This window comes from Notothenia rossii (genome assembly GCF_949606895.1).
Source record: "Notothenia rossii genome assembly, chromosome: 4".
NCBI lineage: Eukaryota > Metazoa > Chordata > Actinopteri > Perciformes > Nototheniidae > Notothenia > Notothenia rossii.
In genome coordinates, this window is record NC_136902.1 from 51,856,394 (window position 1) to 51,879,682 (window position 23,289).

Below are 23,289 nucleotides of genomic sequence, written 5' to 3' on the forward strand. Positions count from 1 at the left end.
CCAGGGATTTTGGGCCCCATGAAAATATATCACATTGGGCCCCACTACCAGGCCCAGGCCACGCCAACCAAGCACAATTGCTTTAACCACACCTCCAGAACCCAATCGACTCATTTATGCTTCAAATAACTACCTGTACAGGCTTGCATCTATCTTGTAGTCCAAAACTAACTGCACAATATTTACTGACACTGAGCTGTGAAAATATAACATTTATGGGGGAACAGGGCTGCTGAGCCTAGAGATGGATCTATTTGTCCTGGCACCAGGAGGAGGGACAACTGATTCAGCATGATAGCTGTCTAACAGAAGTTAAATCCATTTCTCACTTATTCTGAAAATCTACTTAACCCAAAAGAAAAGAACCCAATAAAAAGAGTTGTTAAATAATAGAGAAGTCACGTGGTAATATGAAGTCACGTTGTAATAACAATAACTAATCTAACTAACTATTAACTAACCTCTCTCGTTCAGATTAATATTGTCGGGTGTTCTTTTGCTGCTTTGCCAAAGGCCATTGTGTCAAGTGTCCCATTTGGGTTGCCGTGTGTAGTTGTCCATCTCGCACATGCGCAGTACAGATCGGGCAGGGGGCCAGATCATGTGGGCAGATCGGTTAGTGAAAGAGGTAACCGTCGTAACCAGCAGACTTCATCCGCTTCTATCCAGCCTTTGACACTTGGAAAACGAGCACATGTGATACTGGTAAGGATAAACTCATGTTAATATATATATATATAATATAATTTCACATACCGAAACGTTAACGCTTGTCTGAGTATATCTTCCGTTTACTCTGGCTGTGACTCTTACCGGCTGTTGATAGCCCTTATAAGCTAACGCTAGCATGCTTTATTCAGACATTAGCTTTAGCCTTTAGCCCGCTTGGAGTTATGGGTGGCTAACGTTACTACAGTCCGGTAGCTCAGTTAAGAAAATGTAACGTTATTTATGGGAAACGTTAGCCTACGTGTGTCTGGCCGTGACTCTGACTGAGTAGGCCGTAAAAGCTTGCGCTAACGTTTAGCATGCTTTATTCAGACCACGCATTATCCAGTGAAGAACACTCAGCAGAGCATATATTTCTCAACACAACATTAACTGTAACGTTAAATGTTCTTAACTGAGCCAGTGGACTGTAAAAACACTACCCACCCATGACTCCAATTCGACTAAAGCAGTGGTCGCCAACCAGTCGATCGGGAGTGTGGTGCGGGTTGATCGCGGACCGTTAAAAAAAAAAAGTAACAAAAGAAAAATTAAATTAAAATAATATTTGAAAAATATATTTTTAGATGTAAACCTATCATCCACCACCCCGTTAGCAGGTGCCACTTGATTAACGTATATTTGAGACACCTCAATAATATAATACATTAACCGTGCTTTACGTGAACCTCATCATGACACAAGAGACAACGGCAAGAATGTAATTTCCCGTGTTCACTGAACGCAACAAAGGCAAGACACCACACCAATCAGAGAGTTGCATGGAAATACACGTGTGCTTGTGTCATTCAAGCTCGGCTCTGTGTGTGTGTGTGTGTGTGTGGCAATAGAGAACCGCAGTGACGCGTCTTAAAACCCGGAAGTAAGTTAGCATTTTTAGCACTTCCGGTTCCTTCCTCAAAAAGCAATGCATTTTTTCCATAGGGTTTTGGAAAATAGCTCGAAATAAGGTCTGTGGTTGACACAAATTTTAGAGGTAATTGACGTTTTGTTCTACGACATTAAATACATCAGCAGTGGGGATTTTTGAAGAGTTTGCGTGTCTGAAAAACGATGGTTGTTACCGAATGGCTGAATAGGACTACAGAAATTGTCGAGGCCGTTGTACGTCATTACGCCGAACACGTAAACACTCCCGCTAAGTTTGTTTTCCCCTGTGTTGTGCTTGAAAGCAAGTACCTGCCTATCTTTAGTATCTGTATATCTATATCTGACCATTAGAATCTGTATTTTTGAAATTGTCGTTTTTAACACCGTAGTTTTACAAATTATAGAATAATTAATTACCAGTGTTTTCCAATTTTACTTGGCAGTTCGTTTCGTTGGCTAACGTTAGCTAAAGCTAGCGCTACTAGTTAGCTATGCAATGGTTTGTTGCTTTGCTCCGGGTTGCAGCCACAGGTCTTCGCATGAAACGTGCTTGTTCTATCGTTTCCCGGCCAATGTTTTCCAAAGGAGAGTCTGGATTCGTGCCATGAGGTAAGCTGACGTTACATTTTTGTCCATGTCACGGTGAAATGTAAATAATGGGTAGTGACTGTATCGCCGTTATAGAGATGGCAAAGCTGAAAAGACCGCAACATAAGTAAAGATAATGAATACATCCTATTAAAACCTGTGTGGCTTATATGATAAGTCTTATTAGTACAAGCAGCATAACGTTTCACCATGTAACTAAAGATTGTAGTCAGGGAAATCAGTTTGACATATTGAACTAATAACAAATCACCTCTGGCTGGCAGAGAACTCTCTGCTCCATAGCTTCTCTTGGACGTAAAATCACATGTACATTTATATTCAATTTAATATTCCATCCTTCACATACTTTTGTATATATAATAACTTATATTTTGTTTTTCTTGTTATGCTGCTGCAACACAAACATTTCCCAAATTGGGATCAATACAGTAATATCTTATCTTAATTAATTAAGAAATATAACTATTATACAGGACTGTCTCAGAAAATTAGAATATTGTGATAAAGTTCTTTATTTTCTGTAATGCAATTTAAAAAAAAAAAAAATGTCATACATTCTGGATTCATTACAAATCAACTGAAATATTGCAAGCCTTTTATTATTTTAATATTGCTGATTATGGCATACAGCTTAAGAAAACTCAAATATCCTACCTCTAAATATTAGAATATCATGAAAAAGTATACTAGTAGGGTGTTCAACGAATCACTTGAATCGTCTAATTAACTCGAAACACCTGCAAGGGTTTCCTGAGCCTTGAAAAACACTCAGCTTGGTTCAGTAAACTAAATCACAAGTATGGGGAAGACTGCTGATCTGACTGCTGTCCAGAGGACCGTCATTGACACCCTCCATCAGGAGGGTAAGACACAAAAAGAAATTTCTCAAAGAGCAAGCTGTTCACAGAGTGCAGTTTCAAAGCACATCCACAAAAAGTCTGTTGGAAGGGGTAAATGTGGCAGGAAACGCTGCACAACCAAGAGAGATGACCGCAGCCTTAACAGCATTGTGAAGAAGAGTCGCTTCCAGAATTTGGGGGAGCTTCAAAGACAGTGGACTGAAGCTGGAGTCCAGGTATCAAAAGTCACTGTTCACAGACGTGTCCGGGAAATGGGCTACAATAGCCGTATTCCCATGGTCAAGCCACTTCTGAACTCAAGACAACGGAAGAGGCGTCTGACTTGGGCTAAGGAAAAGAAGCACTGGACAGTTGCACAGTGGTCCAAAGTCCTCTTTTCAGACGAAAGCAAGTTTTGTATTTCATTTGGAAGTCAAGGCGCCAGAGTCTGGAGAAAGGCTGGAGAGGAGCAAAATCCAAGTTGCTTGAAATCCAGTGTGAAGTTCCCACAGTCAGCGATGGTTTGGGGAGCCATGTCAGCTGCTGGTGTTGGTCCACTGTGTTTCATCAAGCCCAGAGTAAATGCAGCTGTGTACCAAGAGATTTTAGAGCACTACATGCTTCCGTCTGCTGAAAAGCTCTATGGAGATGAGGAATTCATTTTCCAGCATGATCTGGCACCTGCCCACAGTGCCAAAACCACCAGTAACTGGTGTACTGACCATGGCATTACTGTCCTCGATTGGCCTGCAAATTCCCCTGACCTGAACCCCATAGAGAATATGTGGGGTATTGTGAAGAAGAAGCTGAAAGACACCAGACCCAACAATGCTAATGAGCTAAAGGCCGCTATTGAAGCATCCTGGGCATCCATAACACCTCAGCAATGCCACAGGCTGATTGCCTCCATGCCACGCCGCATTGATGCAGTAATCCGTGCAAAAGGATTCCCAACCAAGTACTGAGTGCATTAATGGACATTTTCAAATGTTTGATTGTGTTTTGCTGTTATAAATCTTTTTTTTTTACTTGGTCTGAGGAACTATTCTAATTTTTTGAGATAGGATTTTTGAGTTTTTTTAAGCTGTATGCCATAATCAGCAATATTAAAATAATAAAAGGCTTGCAATATTTCAGTTGATTTGTAATGAATCCAGAATGTATGACATTTTTGTTTTTTTAATTGCATTACAGAAAATAAAGAACTTTATCACAATATTCTAATTTTCTGAGACAGTCCTGTAATTAGTGTAGCAGCTGACACCTATTTTCAATATGGATTAATCTACCATTTATTTCTTTAGTTCAATTTTCATCTATAAAAATGTCAAAATAGTGAAAATGTTCACGAGACTTATCAAAGTGCAAGGTTATATCTTTAGATGTTTTGTTTTAGCCTATGTACTGTATGTCTTAATGCTCTTACAGTATATGTGACGGTGTGACTTCCATGAAACTATATTTTATATCTTCCCAACAGATGAGCTGACAGGAAACCTAACACTCTAACAACCACAACATTGCAAAGGCGAGTAAATGTAAATTAAAAACAATTCACAATTTTTTTATTTCTTCTTCCTTGCAGTGAGGTGAAGCTGACCTTGCACTTGGTGCCAGTAAGGATGTTCCTAACGCAGGCTGAATGTTTCTCCTTCCTTACTGACACAGAAGCCCTTGATTTGCAATGCTTCACTAATTGTCATATCCCTGGCTCCGTAGGGACACTTTACCTCCAGCACAGCGGAAGACCCTACCTGACCATCCGGAGATGTCCCCAACAATCCTGATAGGGAGAGCCACAAATCTGACTCATGGACCTGCATCTGAGTTGCAGTGGTGAATGCCCTGACGCCCTCACATTCATTCATAGTCCCCCACTGTACAGACAAAACACCATCAAGGGCCTGTTGTTGCCCTAGCACCCTGGCAATAAAGGAAGCAGTCACACGCTTTGACCTCAGGACAGCTCCAAAGTTGCTGGCAGTCAACCTTCCTTTCCTGAACAAATGCCAGTTTGGGTTGGTTCGCTGACCAGTGGTAGCCACCTGAATTGCCCTCTGTTGCTCTTCAGACAATGCCATGCTTGCCACAATTGCCTCAGGTCCCTGATGCCCAACAGATTTGATAATTTCAGGAACAGTAAGTGTTTCCAAGCTGTAGTGTTCCTCTTCTGGCTCGGGGGAGAGAAGCCAAGAAATTCCTGAGAACCTGCCCCCGAGTCTGTCCCTCAGCCAGTCACGATCTTCGGAGTTGGGCTCTCTTGTCAGTGGGTTAAATTTGTTATTGGTTTCAACAGTCACATTAAAACAGTTACTAAATCAGCTTACTATCACCTAAAGAACATATCTAGTTTTAAAAGACTAATGTCACTGCAGGATTTGGAAAAATGTGTCCATGCTTTTATCTTCAGTAGACTGGACTACTGCAATGGTGTCTTCACAGGTCTCACTAAAAAATCTATTAGAAAGCTGCAGCTGATTCAGAACACCGCTGCTCGAGTCCTCACTAACACTAAGAAAGAGGATCACATCACTCCTGTTCTGAAGTCTTTACACTGGTTCCTCACTGACACTAAGAAAGTGGATCAGATCGCTCCAGTTCTGAAGTCTTTACACTGGCTTCCTGTGTGTCAAAGAATAGATATCAAAATACTGCTGCTGTTTATAAAGCACTGAATGGTTTAGGACCAAAATGCATTTCTGACCTCCTGCTAAATTATGAACCATCCAGATCTCTCAGGTCTTCAGGGACGGGTCAGCTTTCTGTCCCCAGAGTCAGAACTAAACATGGTAAAGCAGCGTACAGTTATTATGCTCCAAATATCTGGAGCAAACTCCCAGAAACCTGCAGGTCCGCTGCAACTTACTACTTTTAAATCCAGGCTGAGGACTTTTCTTTTTGTCGCTGCTTTTAATTGAACTATTCATATCTTAGACTGCACTGTAACTTTTATCCATGTATTTTTTCTTTTAATGTTTATTTTATTAGCTTTTCTTTTTAATGACTGATTTTAAATGCCATTTTCTTAATGTCTTTCATTTTTTGTAAAGCACTTTGAATTGCCTTGTGTTGAAAAGTGCTATATAAATAAACTTGCCTTGCCTTGCCTAATAAAGATTTCATGTGACACATACAATTGATTTGTTGATGGGAATTAATGTGAATAAATTAACTCGGTCTTAAAAGGTTAACGGTACTCTTGCTATCACTACTCACCGACACTATAAACCTTGTCCCTCATGCTAGCCCTGACAACACCGGTAAGCACACCTTCATCTAGGCTGCACTGTTACGTGTCCTGACTTGTAGTGGTTCTCTCCTCTATCTACACTCTTCTTGTCATCTTTGTAAAACGATATCAGACTGGTAATTGACACAGCCATGACTTCTAGTTAAATTCAGTGAAAAGCTCTGTTAAAATATGCAAGCATGCGAAAGTCAAATTCAGCTTTATTGTCAAATTCTACATGTGTTATACATCAGGAAATATCGAAATATCGTTTCCCACAGTGTGACATGTATACATAAAACAAAAAGGGCCTAGATAAACGTGGTATACATTAAACAAAACGGGCCTAGATAACCAGGGTATACAGTTTAAAATGTTAATATATTTAAAGTGTTCAAAGTGCAGTTTCAGTGCAAGTCAGTTGAAACGATCTTAAGTTGGGGTGACGTTGAAGTCGTGCGACCCTGCTGCTGTACTGGCTTGTAGTTTGTTTATAGCATAACGTTAGCATTTCGCTTTTGGCGACTAGATTTATGATTCAAAAATTATAAAAGTAGGGTTGACATGTGGAGATTATCCGGTTGAACAAAACGTGATCCCTCTCTTAAATGTGTGTCAACCACAGACCTTATTTCGAGCTATTTTCCCAAATCCTATGGAGAATTTGCATTGTTTTTTTGCGAAGGAACCGGAAGAAGTTTACTTCCGGGTTTTACGACGCGTCAATGCGGTTCTCTATAGCGCATTTAGTGTGATAGAGAGGGAGAGAGGGACGGAGAGAGGGAGAGAGAGGGACCGGTGCTAGCGGGGACCGTGATGTTAGCATCTGGTTAGCTAGCTGCACTAACTAACTAACGGACATAAGGAGCTGTTACCACAACAAGCTGGAGGAGAGTCCTCTCCTGTCAGACTGAGGGGCTAAGGTGAGCTAAAGGACTCTCTGAGTGTTTAGAACGGTTTTGTCACAAATTATTCAAAAGATTATTTCCGCGGCACACCTTCATATGATCATTATAGTCATACAAACAATAAGAGAATAAATGAAAAACAGATATGAAATAGCCTACTATACAGTATGTCAGTAAAACAAGAATACAGTTTAAAAGGGGAGTGATTTGTAAAATATCCATAAAGAAAAAGAAAATCTGTTTACAGTTCTGTTTCATATGGGTGCTGAGAGAGGTATCCATAGATCTCTTCATGTTGCTCTCAAAGTGCACCAGATTGATGCTTTCAACTTCAATATTTAAAAAAGAATATTCCCGGGAGCATCCCCCCGGACCCCCCTAGAGGAGGTGAGGACCCCCCTAGAGGAGGTGAGGTCCGCCCCCCAATAGCACTTTACCCCTGCCTATATGCCGTGAGCTGATTATGGAGCCTTCATTGTAACTGTAATTCAGATGCAATTAGCCTATATAAAAAGCCTCAAATTGGAAGCATTGCCTGGGCCGTCTTTTTCACTCAATTCTGCAATAGATAGATCTCGCCTTTCACCTAGGCCGAGGTCTGCGATCTTGGGCTTAAAAAGGTTGGTGACCACTGGACTAAAGGCTTAAGTCAATGTCTGAATAAAGCATGCTAGCGTTAGCGGCCTACCAGCATGAGTCATGGCCAGATTCAAAGGTAGATATACTCAGACAAACATTAAGTATCAACTTTACCTTTTCTTAACTGAGGCTTGGTGGCCTGTAAACAGTATGAACAGGCGGGCTGCATGTTTTCTATTGTTAATAAATAGATAAGACTGAATTTGTATTTATTACCAGGGTAGAAATTCTGGTGTTAAACGTCAATTTAAGGACAGAGTAAGTGGGCTTCTATCATATTGACGAGCGACTTATATTTTAATTTTCGAGTTCAATTGATAAAGATATTGTAAATGTAACTTTAGTTTACAACATTGTGTCTTTATATTTTTACATCACCAAAATGTTGACCACTGTCCTAAAATAAAGTATAGGCTTTGAGTAACGAATTTAAGTTTAATGTTTGATATATTTTGAATATGTCAGTGATCTTCTTGTAGCTTTGTCACTTTGAGGGCTAATTAAATACTAATGAAAGTTTTTCTCTTTTAAACTTCAGGGAATCAGCCATCTATTCCTACTGTTCTACCCATGTGGATGATCCTGTGAATGGGCATTGCTTGTGGTAAGTTTAAAAAAATAAATAAAAATGTCATGAGGGTATGAATTTGTAAATTGTATGTTTTCTGGTTGCTCATAAAAAACAAATCATTACGGAGCTTTCAATACTCACAAATGGAGAAAGCATACCTCACATACACTTACGGCCCGTCTACACTACAGGCATGAAAAAATCTTGAAGCTGGGCGTGTCTGAAGCTTGGCGATTTTTTGCGAGCAACCAATCACATGAATCTCCCGCCCCCGACATACAAAGCAATAGCAATGTTAAAACGAAGTAAACTGGATATAAACTCTCCAAACAGGCGAAAAAACTATCAGTTTCACCCACTATCTCTGCCACCTCCCTCCATGCCTGGTTCCTCCGGTTTGTATCCCGGTAAATAGTTCCGGTCGTAAAGAACCGGGTGATTTGCTACCGTAATATCTCGTTTGGAATATGAGGAAATGAACTGCGGTCTGGCTCTCCCAGCTTGCACGCGGTTTGATTGGCTGCGCTTGCACTGGCGGGATTTGCATAAACGGGATTTGATTGGCTGATGCCAAGCATCGAGCCTCAAAAGTTGAACATTGTTCAACTTTTGATGCCGATAGATGCTCGTGATGCTTGCAAAGCCATGCCATGCTCCCCACAATGCAGTTCGGCGAAAAATTAAAAATCTTCTACGTCACCCCATTCAAGTGAATGGGCGAAGCGTTGAAAGCATTTTTTGATGCCTGTAGTGTAGACGTACCGTTAATGGTTTAAAGCCTGGAATTGTTGATGGGTATGATGTTTTAGAATAATTTGAAATGGGTACTACTGATCAGTCGAATGATGATTTGCCATCTGAAGAACTTCCTGATGAAGAATCAACAGTTTCAACAGATTTTTAATTAAAACTTGCCTCAGTCCTACTTAAATTAGAAAATGATTTTCTTGTATCAAGTGCAGCTGTGAATGAGCTTCTAGAAGAGCTGCAATATTTAATTGGTACTGCCTGTGTGCCAGTTACCCAAAAGACTATAATCCACTTCTTACAAGATCGCAATTGCCAAGTTGATGAATCAGTTGTGAAAGAGTTGGCCACTGAACTTTGCACTTCAAATCCCATTCAAGCTGCAATAGGAAACCGTGGAATTCACGGAAAAAATCCAGATGATTGTTATCAAGAATAAGCTGCTTTTCATCGTCAGAAAGCTGAGTGCATGGTATAGGGAACATTGCAGAGCCTATGAACTGAAACTGTGTCCTACAAAGAAGGTAGAACTTCTTGAGTCAAATGAACTGACTGATCCATACCTATTGGCTGACTATACAGTTGGGGGAATGCGGCTAATAACCAGGGCTCGACATTAAGGGCTGCCCGATGGCCCGGGGCCATCTAGTATTTAGCTCGGGCTATGAAGCCTCACCTGCTGGTTGGCCGATCGGGCAATCTATTATGCCAGTATCATGCAGCTCGCGGATCCAGTAATGAGTGACCCGACAGTAAAACTAAACATATCTATAACTAGTTACGGTAGTTTGAGAGGTAATTAAAATAGCTACGTGTGATATTCTAACCTGAGGTGTGTGTTTTGTCCGCTCACCGCTGCATGTGAGCATGCAGAGCTGCGTGTCGACTCTTCTTCTTCTTCTCTTGCTTTTGGCGGATTGCAAACAACTTAAAAGGTGCATACCGCCACCTACTGTACATGAGTATGCATCATCACATCATTCCAACTCATTAACCTATGTTCTAATCAAAATTAAATTAAAATAAATAAATAAATAAATAAAACCATTAAGTAAATAAAACAAAACAAAAAACAAAACAAATCTATGTTCTTTCCTGACCTAATGTTAAATTCTTTTTCCTACCCCAGTTTCACTCAAGAATTTAAACAGTGCCTTTCTGGTAGCTTTTACTCCCTCTCCTTTTGTTCCCAAAACACCAACCACACTCCACTCCCTCTCTGCCACTAAGACTTTAGCCTTTAATTGTTCTCTTTCCGCTTTATAGATGTCACAATGTAACAATATATGTTCTACATCTTCTTTTACTGCAGAGTTCCCATGCGTGTCGACTCATCAGCAGCAGTTGATCTCTCTCTCCCGTCAGATTAGACTTCACTCGCGTTTATGTCCATATTGATCAGATCTAGCTAGTTCTAGCTAATGATAGGACTACCTGCTTATTAAAAGACACCTAAACAATAAGTGTCGCTATGCAACTGGGTGAGGCCACAAAGTATAGCCTTATGCATTTGTTTACATGCCCACCGGAACCCCGAGGCATTACCAACAGATCAACGCACAATCAACCCATACAGGACATCTCTTTCTCCACATTAAGTGTTAGACATTAGAATTGACTATTCTTGTCTGTCACATACTCTTGTCTGTCACATAAGTGGCGCAACTGAAGCGGTATTGTGCTAAAGGGAAATTATTGTGACCGAAGAGATTTAGATTTTGCCGGCCAACGAGAACTCAGTTATGGCTAGAAAGGATCCGTCTTGTGTAAAACTCTCGCGAGAGTTTGGCTGAATGTCACGTGGCTGAATGTTTACGTTTGGCAGGCAGCCTTTCAGTTACGATCGTTAACATCAGTTGGCCACAGCAAATTATGGTGAGAAGCTAAACTATCTATTAATTATGTCAATGACAGGGAGTGTGATTATTAGGGATGTAACGATACCAAAAACTCACGGTACGATAATATCGCGATAACAAGTCCACGGTACGGTATTTATCGCGATATTGAATAATAAAGGGAAGAAAAAAAAATCATAATTTTTTTTTTTTCAATAAAACATTTTTTTACTCGGAAAATGTTTCTTTATTACATAATAAATCTGATTTTTACAGCCTTTTTGTAGGATAGCAGTATTTTAAAGTGTCAAAAACAAAGTGACAGTAACAGACTGGAACAAGAAAACCAGTGTTTTTGTACCTACTGGTACTACCAAACAAAGTAAGCATTTTCTTTTTGCCACTGCATCTCACAAATAAACAAGGACATTTAATAATCAGACCCTGCAATAAAATAAATCAAGTTTCACTTTAGTTTTTCAAGTAACTCAACTCAAACTCACTAGTCACTCACTCAGCATCATCAGACAGGTTTTTAGGAATATGAGAATGTCCACATTTCCAGGTAAGCTGGGGTGTTTGGGCATTTACAATATCCCCTGCTCTGGAAACAACTCTCTCGCTTGGTACTGATGTTGCTGGGACACCAGTGGTCGCGTTAACCGAATATTTTATTTAACAATGACGGAAAAATCTGAAAGCAGTCTGTCATGTTGACAGATCAGAACAAACTCGGAACAGCGCCAACGTTTCCCCACAGCAAGGCTCTGGTGTTATGCCGTGTTATGCATGCCCTCCAAAAGGAAATGATATAGTTCCCAAACCGTAATTTGCCGTACAGATCAATACATGTATGGGAGGTTTTGCTTCACGCTGTGCGCGTCCCGCGAGGTGCATGCACACACGGCATAACACCGCCCCCCCCCCCGTTGACAGTTCACGAGCATGCTCTATCGTGAACTGTTCAGACCCGACAGGTAATAAGGGATTATGACGGATATTTTACGATCCTGTCCGTCAAAATGACGGACAGCGAAAAAGTCTAACGCCAGGCTTATTGACATGGCGAGATATAAATATATGGTTGGTACTTGTCAATGTCTCTAGGTGTGTAAATTTAGCCCTGTAAATACGATGTCCTTTTGTGTTATCTGTTGTTTTATTTTCATGTTGTAACCTACTTGCTGCCATGTTGGACAGGTCTCTCTTGATAAAGAGATCGATGATCTCAATGGGACCACCTGGTTAAATAAAGGTTTAGAAAAAAAGAAGTGTTTAAAAAAAAAAATATATATTTTTTAAATTATTATTTTTTTAAAATCGCGGTAGATTTTGTCAGTCTCACGACGGTATTGGGAAGTTTATTTACCGCGATACCGCGATATTCGGTATATCGTTACATCCCTAGTGATTATTGAAATAGGGTGTTAGCAGTCTTGTTGGTGTTCAAAGAAGAATGACAACACTGTAGATCACCAACACTATGGTTTATTTTTTATTCACAGGCAAGTCAACGTTGTCGCAGTAAAAGTCCCAAGATAGCTCCTGGTGCAATAAAATGTTCCCTTCCAGTGTTTTACTATTAAGTCTGATGTTTCTCTATTAATATTGCTGCTGCATTAATGTGTATGTTGCATCATGTTACTGCTGTAGATGAGTTTTCGAGCCGCTCCGATTACAACGAGAGTTACAACGAGAATGTGACGTCATATTTACAGACGGATCCTTTCTAGCCATAACCCGGGAACTCTGACGTCGCCATTTTCTATGCTTCGCAGATGCGCTCGGCTCTTCTCGACTGCTGCTCGGGTCTGCTCGGTCAGCTTCCGGATGAGGAAGCATTCATTCGACCAACTTACAGTAGATAACATTACAAACATTTTTAACAGGGGCCATAATAGTGTAAATAATGTTTGTTTTGGCAGTTACAACTGAATGTAATGTTTTCTACTTTTTTACAAAGGAAAGTGTCTTGACCAACAACTTAAGTATTTCTTATAGCTATGCAGGACATGCAAGCGAGAAAACACAAACAAGAAAAAACAAATAAGTGAAATTAAGAATAAAATTGAAATTGTACAATATAATATTGTGCTGGTTCATCTTATAATTCAGTCTAGAGAATGCACCAGACAGCATAGATCTAAGACCTGCAAAAATCTAAATGTTCTAGGGGGAGGCCCCCCAAACCCTTCGTGGCATTTCGTCCGCACGCATTTTAAAGGGCAATCTCTATTGGGCTCAAGGCCATCTGTAAATTAGCTTAGATGGCCCACAGGGCCATCTCCCAAAATCCCAAACTCGCGTTAACGGCGGTAATTAATTTTTTGAATTAACTGCGTTAAAATATTTAACGCATTTAACGCATGTGCAGAATGGCCCGCCCCATACATCCCACCAGTGGCAGCGCTGGGGTAGGCTACAGCCATACCAAGAAATGGCTTAGTTCCACCATGAAAAATTATGTTAAAGTAAGCAAAATAAAGTCCGCCGAGTAAATTGCACAGACAACAGTTAGTAAGATTGATTTCAGTAGCCACTTGTCTGGAAATACCGAAGACCAGAAACGGTTTTGAAAACTTTTGTCACGTGGTGATCGTCTTCTCAATAGAACATCTTTGATAATGTCTTCTGGCCAATCAGAATCAAGATAACGGCGTGGTGTTGTTGCAGGAAGTCCTGACGGAGAATACTTTTGCTCTAGTACATCTCTATATACATCGATACAACATTACGTGTTGATAGAAATCAACACGTAATGAATTAAGACTCCACGGTTTGATGATTGATAGGTGTGTGGGCTGTCTTTCATTTTGACACACAGAACAATGTTATAATAAAAATACATACTGTATGTTAAATGGATATACCCGCCTTCTTTCATTTATCTTTCCATTCCCACAACAATATACATAAAGAAATGGCATATTTTGGACATAGTTCAAATGGTGATTAATTAATAATTAATTTTTAAGCTGTGATTAATCTGATTACAAATTGTAATCGTTTGACAGCCCTTATATATATATATATGAATTTTGTATGTAATACTTTGTAAAGTACAACACAATGCAATTTGAAAAGAAAGAATGTATTGAGTGTACACCTGCATTTCATTAATTCCCTCTTCACATCTCTCTTTCTCTTAGAGCGCCGTGGCTGATATTGGACCACCTGTTCGATCGTTGATCATCTTGAGCGACCACAACAGCGTCAAACTGGAGCTTCGAAATGGGATTCCCTACTCAATGGAAGAGCTCATTGAGGAGGTCAAGAGTTCATGTGGATTAGAAGGTTACATAAGGCTACAGTACAAATACACTGATTTTGGGAACACATTTGTTAATCTTACATCTACACATGCGATTAAAGATTTAACAGTGATCAAAGTTGTCGAATTAGACCCGGATTCTACAACTGTGGTCTTGTACCCAGTTGAGATACCATTAAATAGTACCCCTACAAGTGGACTGTACAGTGAAGACTCCTCCTCTGGATCTCTGAATACAGATGACACAGTACTACTTAGCGGCTCTTCCTCGGAATCATTAAGAACACAGCGGTGGCCTAAAGTGTTTCCAATCCCGGTCTTCTCATATGAGACAGAATGTCAATTACAGAGAGGAAATGCAGAGTACACAAAGAACCAATCTAGACTGACACCGAGCTCAAATCATCTGCAGAGCTTGCTGTGAACTCGTTGAAGACCAAGTCTCAAGAAGAGTCCTACCCTGCGAAGAATTTAAAGAGAGCCAGGCGAGCTGAGGCCAACCATTTTCCATCCTTGCCGATTGGTGAGAATCAAGAAAGCATGGAGCAAGAGACAATTTCCCTTTTGGCAGAGCAACAGAAAAGAAACAACTGGCAATCAATAAAAGAAAAGATGGCAAAGCCGTTTGGATACCGAAGACAAGAAATAGTGCATCAGAGGCCAAGCATTGAAGGCCTCTTGGAGCGGTTGCCTGCACTTTTTCACATGGAAGAGGTCATTATTTTGATGTAAGCCTAACTAACAACTATAGACAGCCAAGGCAAATATGTTGGCGTTTTATTTTTACAATATCAATATCACAATATAAGCTTTACATCTATTACTCTTTGTCTTTATTTGGTGGTGGTTTTCAATAAATATGTGGATTAATTTAAATATTACATTCATACAAGCTGACTTGGAGTACTTTTAATCAAACCGTTGGCTCTTTATAAAAAAATGTGTATTATAAATTCTCATTGTTTTTTGTTTCCGATGCTGCTATATTTTCTAGGTAAATGCTGAGTTCACAACAACAACTCCATTGGAGACAAAGTTCTTGGCGCAGTTGGACAAACACTCCACCAAACTGCTGCAGGTCATCAGGAGCAGAGGAGGAGTTGTGAAACAGAAGAACACCGGTATCTTGCAGGTTTTGGATGAGGTATCTATGAATGAGTTTATCTGTGGGATCAGTGGCTGAATCGTCCTTTTTTTTGTGTTTGATTTATAATATATATATATATATATATATATATATATATATATATATATATATATATATATATATATATTAGGGCCGGGACTCGATCCAAAAAATTAATCTAATTAATTGCAGGCTTTGTAATTAATTAATCGCAATTAATCGCATTTTTAATCACATATAAATATTTGACCTGAGAACAGTGAGAAGCAATTTTTTCCACATGGATTTTAGTATAACATTGAATAATGACTGAATACATAAGCTTAAGCAACAAAACATTGTTTATTTTTTTCAAGGTGGTACTTAACCAAGACCAACAGAAAAGTGCAATTTTTGCCATAAAGTGTAGCAATAGCATATTTAGGAATATAGTACATTTCAGAGATTCAGGTAGCCTATAGGTAGGTAGACCTTCTGTAAACTATAACACTTTGTTTTTTAAGTAAAACACAATACTTTCAAGTACATTCAGAACATTGGAAACCCTGACTATTAGAAAATATCTCTCTGTTGCTTCAGAGGCCATAACAGACTTTGTTGATTTACCAACAGTTGATTTAAAAAATCTAATACTTTTCAGTCCAACTCTCTCAATAACCTTGGCCAAAACAATAAACAGTTCAACATAAAGTGCCAGTTGCACCAACAACATAATAAATAGTTCAACATAAAGTGTACTGTACCATTTAAAATAAAATAAAAAAGTGCCAGTGATTGACCTCAATCCCTCCTATTCTTCCAATATCCTGATGAAAAATAAAATCTCTCTGTTGCACAGGCCACTGTTTGATCAACGCGAATTGGGTGTGGGTCCTTGTACTCCGAGTCGGGCTAACGTCCACGCTAGCTTCCAGGCTAGCTACTATATGTTTTGCATTGAGGTGATACTTGAGGCTTGATGTGCTGTGGTGATATGCAAATTCCTTTTTGCATAATTTTGCAAACAACCGTGCTCTTATCGATGCTTCCATCCGTTCGTTTTTTAAAACAAAATGTCCCATCCACGGGGCCAACCAAAGCGGTCTCATCAGCTTGTTCGTTCATGTTTGACTATTGTTCACTGTGGTTTGTTGTTGTTTGAAGTCATGAACGTTAGTTGGTGCTCCAGTATAATCGGTACCCCTGAAACTCATCCAGTGAGAAACGTTCCGCGGTGCAAAAATAAGTGCGATTAAAATGCGTTAATTTTTGTGTAATTAATTCATCTTAATTAACGCGTTAAAGTCCCGGCCCTAATATATATATATCAAAATAAATAAAACTGTTCTTACTCAGACTGTGGACATCGCCATCAGAAGAGAATGCATCCTCAAATCTAATGATCTACCTGGGTGAACCTGTTGACCATCTCATCAAAGAATTCCAAGTAAGACCTCCTACTCACTCACAAGAAGTTTGTTCATAAAAGAAAAATAACATATTTGTACTGCATGCAAATAACTGCTTGGTTAGAAAGCTAGTCATTTGTGATGACCTCCTGAGCTTTCCTCTTGGGTCGACTGAACTGAGAACTTTCCTTTTTTCATCTATCCACTATAATCTTGTATTTTTAAAAGGTAGCTGCAAACTTGGGGAAACCTTTGCGCCTCAGGCCTGTTGAACTACACTATGTGGTCCTCATCCATTTCCCTTTTGGTTGCATGATATGCAGGACGCTTAGGCTGGAGAACTGGAGCAGGCAACAATGGCAATCTTTGTCATTGGGAAAGAGGATCAGTTTAATCGACACAAAGACGTCAAGGTTCTCATCGAAGGAACAGAGGTCCTCAGCGGCTTGCCCTTGGTTGCGACAGCTTTTGCCATGCTCTTCGGGCTCATATTCGCACTGAAGTTAAGATATCCGAAATAACTGCAATCCACTTTTGAAGTTGTGGAAAAAAGTCCTGATGGAACTTGAGGGGAAAAAGATGAGCCCAAAAGTGAATAGACTGAGAACCCAGCTGTTCATCCCAGAGTAGACACTTTGTTGCACTCACTCACAGTTACCGTTGTTACATGGTAAGGTTTCTAAAACCAAGGTTTTATAATAATTATGCATTGTAAAACATTTGCGAAAAAGTGTTGTGTTCAGAAGTTGCACTTACAGTATGACCGATTTTCACCGTAGAAGTTATGCATGTCTAATCATTTTCAGAGATTAAATGTCTCACAGGCGCAAGTTGTCAGTGTTGCTTTAAAAAAAAGTGCGCAGTGGATAATAAGGACAAGTCTTTTTTCTAAGAGTTTGATGTTTGGAAGCGGCACATATTACTGCAACTAATAACTGTGGTACTTATTAACATGTCTAAGATCAGGTAATGGCTGCCTCAGAGGCCAAAGCTGGTTGTGTGAACCACTTGTTTTTCTTTCAAATAAATGTGCTCTGGAATTAAAATATACAGATTGATCTGAAGAAATTGACTGTTTTACTTTTATTAGTGTACCTTTCAGTTGCATTGCACTCCTTAAATGTGTTTGAGACACTTTAGGTAACAATGTGGCTGTCATTTGATTAACTCTGAAAATACAGTTTTTAATGAATAAATCACATGAAATGAGTTACAGGTGTCCCCTCAGCTGTGCAGACTTATTTAATAGTACGGTAGGAAATTGTGGAGTAAAATTAATATCTATCTTGTGTACACATTTTTCCTCTACTGATGATAGGAAGACAGAGGGGACTAAAGTATTTCTTATTTTTCTACATTGACCTGAATGTATTCTTTATTCTGTGTATTTGTGGACTGAAATACAAGTTTTAATAAAGTTTGTGATACATATTTGCAGTCACTTTATTATACTTTAAATACATTTAATTCAAGCTAAGATACATTAGCTAGTTAGTGTTTTTTCCTGTGTGCCTCCTTCAAACAGCATTATAACCAGACTTCAACCAGTCTTCAAACGATAAGTACCAGTTATAGCTACTTGATTTTAGATAAACATTTAGAAAGACAAAATTAACCAGCTAATGTATTGAAAGACCAATCTTTATTTTAAGTTGCCTTTTCTTTAAACCTTCAGATGTGAGATATTAGTTATGCAGTAATAGTATTGACAATACAAAAATACTGAGCAACTTTAGTTGAGTTAACTTTATATTTCTTATTGTCTAAAAAGCATTTATTACACATTTTTCCCACTCATATTCACAGTGTGTACCAATTGACTGTATTTCCCGTCAGGTGTCATCTCTCTAACCGGAGTACTGTTTTGGATGAAGCGGCTCCGGCACAAACATTACAACATACATCAGATTCCCCAATAGTAGGTGTAGCAGTACGTACAGCAAGTTGCATTACATAGATTGTTTTGAACACACCCTCAAAATAGCATTGTGATTATATTACTGGATGGAAACTGAAAGCACGGGAACATTAATAAACTACATAACAGAAAGTATGAATAACAATAATGAAATTGTGACTGTAGATATGTTTATACTTTATATTATTTTCTGTACATGTTTGATTTAGATTTAATTATTGTGATTATTCTTTATATCTATCTATCTAAATATCACAATGGGGTAGGTTACAGGAACTTTTCATCAACAGATTGCTTTAGTCTGGCTTAACTCTTCACTGATTGGTTGCACACACTTTAAATGTACTGGCTATGCAAAACAGAAGGTGGGGCTCATTATCATATTAAAAAACGTGCGTTTTTCACGCGTGAGACACATCTCTGAAAACGATTAGACATGCATAACTTCTACAGTGAAAATCGGTCATACTGTAAGTGCAACTTCTGAACACAAACACTTTTCCGCAAATGTTTTACAATGCATAATTATTATAAAACCTTTGTTTTAGAAACCTTACCAACAACGGTAACTGAGTGAGTGCAACAAAGTGTCTACTCTGGGATGAACAGTTGGGTTCTCAGTCTATTCACTTTTGGGCTCATCTTTTTCCCCTCAAGTTCCATCAGGACTTTTTCCACAACTTCAAAAGTGGATTGCAGTTATTTCGGATATCTTAACTTCAGTGCGTGTATGAGCCCGAAGAGCATGGCAAAAGCTGTCGCAACCAAGGGCAAGCCGCTGAGGACCTCTGTTCCTTCGATGAGAACCTTGACGCCTTTGTGTCGATTAAACTGATCCTCTTTCCCAATGACAAAGATTGCCATTGTTGCCTGCTCCAGTTCTCCAGCCTAAGCGTCCTGCATATCATGCAAACAAAAGGGAAATGGATGAGGACCACAGAGTGTAGTTCAACAGTCCTGAGGCGCAAAGGTTTCCCCAAGTTTGCAGCTACCTTTTAAAAATACAAGATTATAGTGGATAGATGAAAAAAGGAAAGTTCTCAGTTCAGTCGACTCAAGAGGAAAGCTCAGGAGGTCATCACAAATGACTAGCTTTCTAACCAAGCAGTTATTTGCATGCAGTACAAATATGTTATTTTTCTTTTATGAACAAACTTCTTGTGAGTGAGTAGGAGGTCTTACTTGGAATTCTTTGATGAGATGGTCAACAGGTTCACCCAGGTAGATCATTAGATTTGAGGATGCATTCTCTTCTGATGGAGATGTCCACAGTCTGAGTAAGAACAGTTTTATTTATTTTATATATATATATATATATATATATTATAAATCAAAATCAAACGCAAAAAAAAGGACGATTCAGCCACTGATCCCACAGATAAACTCATTCATAGATACCTCATCCAAAACCTGCAAGATCCCGGTGGTCTTCTGTTTCACAACTCCTCCCCTGCTCCTGATGACCTGCAGCAGTTTGGTGGAGTGTTTGTCCAACTGCGCCAAGAACTTTGTCTCCAATGGAGTTGTTGTTATGAACTCAACATTTACCTAGAAAATATAAGCAGCATAGGAAACAAAAAACACTGAGAATTTATAATACACATATTTTTTATAAAGAGCCAACGGTTTGATTAAAAGTACTCCAAGTCAGCTTGTATGAATGTAATATTTAAATTAATCCACATATTTATTGAAAACCACCACCAAATAAAGACAAAGAGTAATCGATGTAAAGCTTATATTGTGATATTGATATTGTAAAAATAAAACGCCAACATATTTGCCTTGCTGTCTATAGACCCTTTTACAGCCGACGTCATCAAAAAGTTGCGCGCGCATGTGGGCAACGGAAGTGGTGTTTTCAAGCAGTTCTGAATGACAAAGACGAGGTAGCAACTGGTTAGCAAGCATTTACAAACTGTACCAAGCATCAACATGTCTGGTTGTTGCGTATACGGTTGTACGAATCGCTATTCCACCGGCGGACTAAAGTTTTATAGGATTCCGAGAGGACCACGACCATTTCAGAGCAACCGGCGGCGTCTGTGGCTGCAGGCGATTAAACGTGTGGACTGGAATGAGGACATAATCAAAAATGCTCGCGTCTGCAGCGCCCACTTTATATCAGGTAATGAGGTTATCTAGCCTACTCTTTGATTTTACGGGAAAGCCTTGTTTACATTAGTGATTGTCTGTATGATGTAGAATAATAATCAAATGCAGCTAAAGTTTGATAAGCTGGCGTTAGATTTGCCTAGTAGCTTGATAGGCTAAACAAATGTGTTTGTGTTTTATTTTTGCAGGCGAGGCATCATTGGACTCTAGTAGTCCTGATTTTGTGCCATCTGTGTTCATGTACACAAAACAAAGCCAGAACCCAAATGCAAAGATGGACAGGTAAGATTAGAGTTGACATCCTCTCAGTCGTTTTTTGTTTTGTTTTCCTCTCTTGCATAAGCTTTGGTGCCTACAGCTGTTGTTTTGAGATATGGATTAGTCTAACTATGAATTTCTGCTGTTACTGTAGGTACCATAGGAAAAGGAGGAGAGCTGACACTGCAGCAAATCAACGTGTTACTTCTGAAACTCCAGAACAAGAATGCAGCATGGATCCAGAACAAGAATGCAGCATGGACCATTGTCCTGGTATGAATATATTTATGAATATATGAATATATAATCTTACAATTAACTGATTGATTGTCAGGGTTCCCACCCTCACTGAAAGAGTCAATGTGCTCCTAGTGTGTGTGTGCTCCTGCCAGGCCCACTGCTCCAATTGCTATGTATGTCTGTGTGTGACGTGTACACTGGCCCCTGGATGGGTCAAATGCAGAGGAAAAATCTCCCCCTGGGATCGATAATGTATCTTCTCTCCTTTCATGGAAAAGTTTTGAAAATTCATTGGTAAAAATGTGTGAGAACCCCTGAATTGTGAACTTGTTTGCATTGGTTGCAGCACATGCTAATTTTTCACTTTTCTATATTAAAGCTGAAGAGGATATCCCAGTTCCAAAAAGAGAGTACGATGATCTGAACCTGAGATACAGTCAACTTCAGGAGGAATATGTCAACCTGCGACAGGAGTTTGACACACTACGAGCAGAAAATGTAAAGCTGAAAGAGGAGCTGCAAAAATCTACATTCTCCTACACCACTGTTAAGTGCAACATTGGAAAATACATTTTCTCACAGGACTGACCTCTGTGGTCTTTGAGTGGCTGATTACAAAAATGATGGGCAGCGTAGAAAGAATTCACAACAAACTTACAGTAGAGGACCACCTATTGATTATATTGATGAAATTAAGGTTGGGCCTATGTAATACTGACTTGGCTTATAGATTTCAGGTATCAAAAACCACCTTATCAAATATTTTGCGGAGCTAGGTCCCTGCTATGGCCTTGGTCTTCAAGCCACTCATTAAATGGCCAAGTAAGGGTCCAGTACTTAAAAATATGGCAAAAATATTCAAGCGCAACTTTAGAAGATGCTGGTGCATAATAGATTGCACAGAAATGTTCATAGCTAGACCCAGTAATCTGACTTCCAGGGCCCAGACATGGTCAAACTATAAACACAACAACACCATTAAATATTTGATCGGCATCACTCCAGCTGGTGCAATTTCCTTTCTGTCTCCTGGGTGGGGTGGACGGGTTTCAGACAAGCAGATCACTAAGGAGTCAGGTTTCCTCAAACTTTTGGAGCCTAGGGATGAGGTTTTAGCAGACAGAGGATTTCTCATCAGAGATGAGCTTGCGGCCTATGGTGCAACCCTTCGTATCCCTCATTTCACAAAAGGAAAGAAGCAGCTTTCTGCACAGGAAGTGGACACATCTAGACAACTTTCTCGTGTGAGGATCCATGTAGAGCGAGTTATTGGTCGGTGGAAAAACTTTAAGATTTTACAAACAGTTATTCCTTTGTCGCAGGTTGACATACTAGATGATGTTGTTATTGTATGTGGTGCCCTCACAAACCTCTGTAAGAGTGTTGTTCCCAAATGAGTTACACATAACCATGTATGACTTATAAAGTGATTTTACATTTGTAAAACATGTATATAGGCCTACTGTACTTAAAACTTAATGCATTTTAATAAACCTCCCCACATTGGCTGCCACTGGTGTGTCTAATGGTCCTTTCCCCCCCAGATTATCTCAACAATTCAGAGTGCAGTATCACATTTATTTGTAATGTTGTTACTAACAGAGTTTCATTCCATTCAGGTGCCATTAAAGTGCCACTAAACATTAACAACATAAAAATTAGGAGTATGTACAATATATTAGAATCAAACTGGTTCTGTATGTTGTAAACAGTAAATAATAATTTTAGGTTGCAAATTATCTCTATGGATACATATATAGCATTACAGAATACAATTTAAAATTAGGGCCGGGACTCGATTAAAAAAATTAATCTAATTAATTAGAGGTTTTGTAATTAATTAATCGAAATTAATCGCATTTTTAATCACATATAAATATTTGACCTGAAAACAGTGAGAAGATGTCAATAAAGTGTGCCGTCACACAGAGGTAATTTGAATTGCTTACCGAGGTCCAATGATCCCCAGTCAGGGCAACACATTCGGCTTTCTC

The 23,289-nt window shown here is 39.3% G+C and overlaps 1 protein-coding gene across 10 annotated transcripts; it reads left to right on the forward strand.

Moving 5' to 3' along the window:
- The first annotated feature begins 554 nt into the window (after window positions 1-554).
- On the forward strand, window positions 555-22,808 carry LOC307037928 (uncharacterized protein). Of its 10 annotated transcripts, XM_079679148.1 has the most exons (8): window positions 555-705; window positions 8,362-8,427; window positions 12,758-12,839; window positions 14,129-14,978; window positions 20,481-20,810; window positions 20,986-21,079; window positions 21,210-21,328; window positions 21,675-22,808. In XM_079679148.1, exons 5-8 carry the CDS (start codon window positions 20,618-20,620, stop codon window positions 21,881-21,883), a joined length of 615 nt encoding a protein of 204 aa, XP_079535274.1. In that variant the 5' UTR covers window positions 555-705; window positions 8,362-8,427; window positions 12,758-12,839; window positions 14,129-14,978; window positions 20,481-20,617; the 3' UTR covers window positions 21,884-22,808. The 10 variants fall into 10 exon arrangements, 5 of the variants coding, with proteins under 5 accessions (XP_079535274.1, XP_079535277.1, XP_079535273.1 ...); XM_079679151.1 differs by lacking the exon at window positions 20,481-20,810 and having other exon boundaries at window positions 14,129-14,273; XM_079679147.1 differs by lacking the exon at window positions 12,758-12,839.
- The last annotated feature ends 481 nt before the right edge of the window (window positions 22,809-23,289 follow it).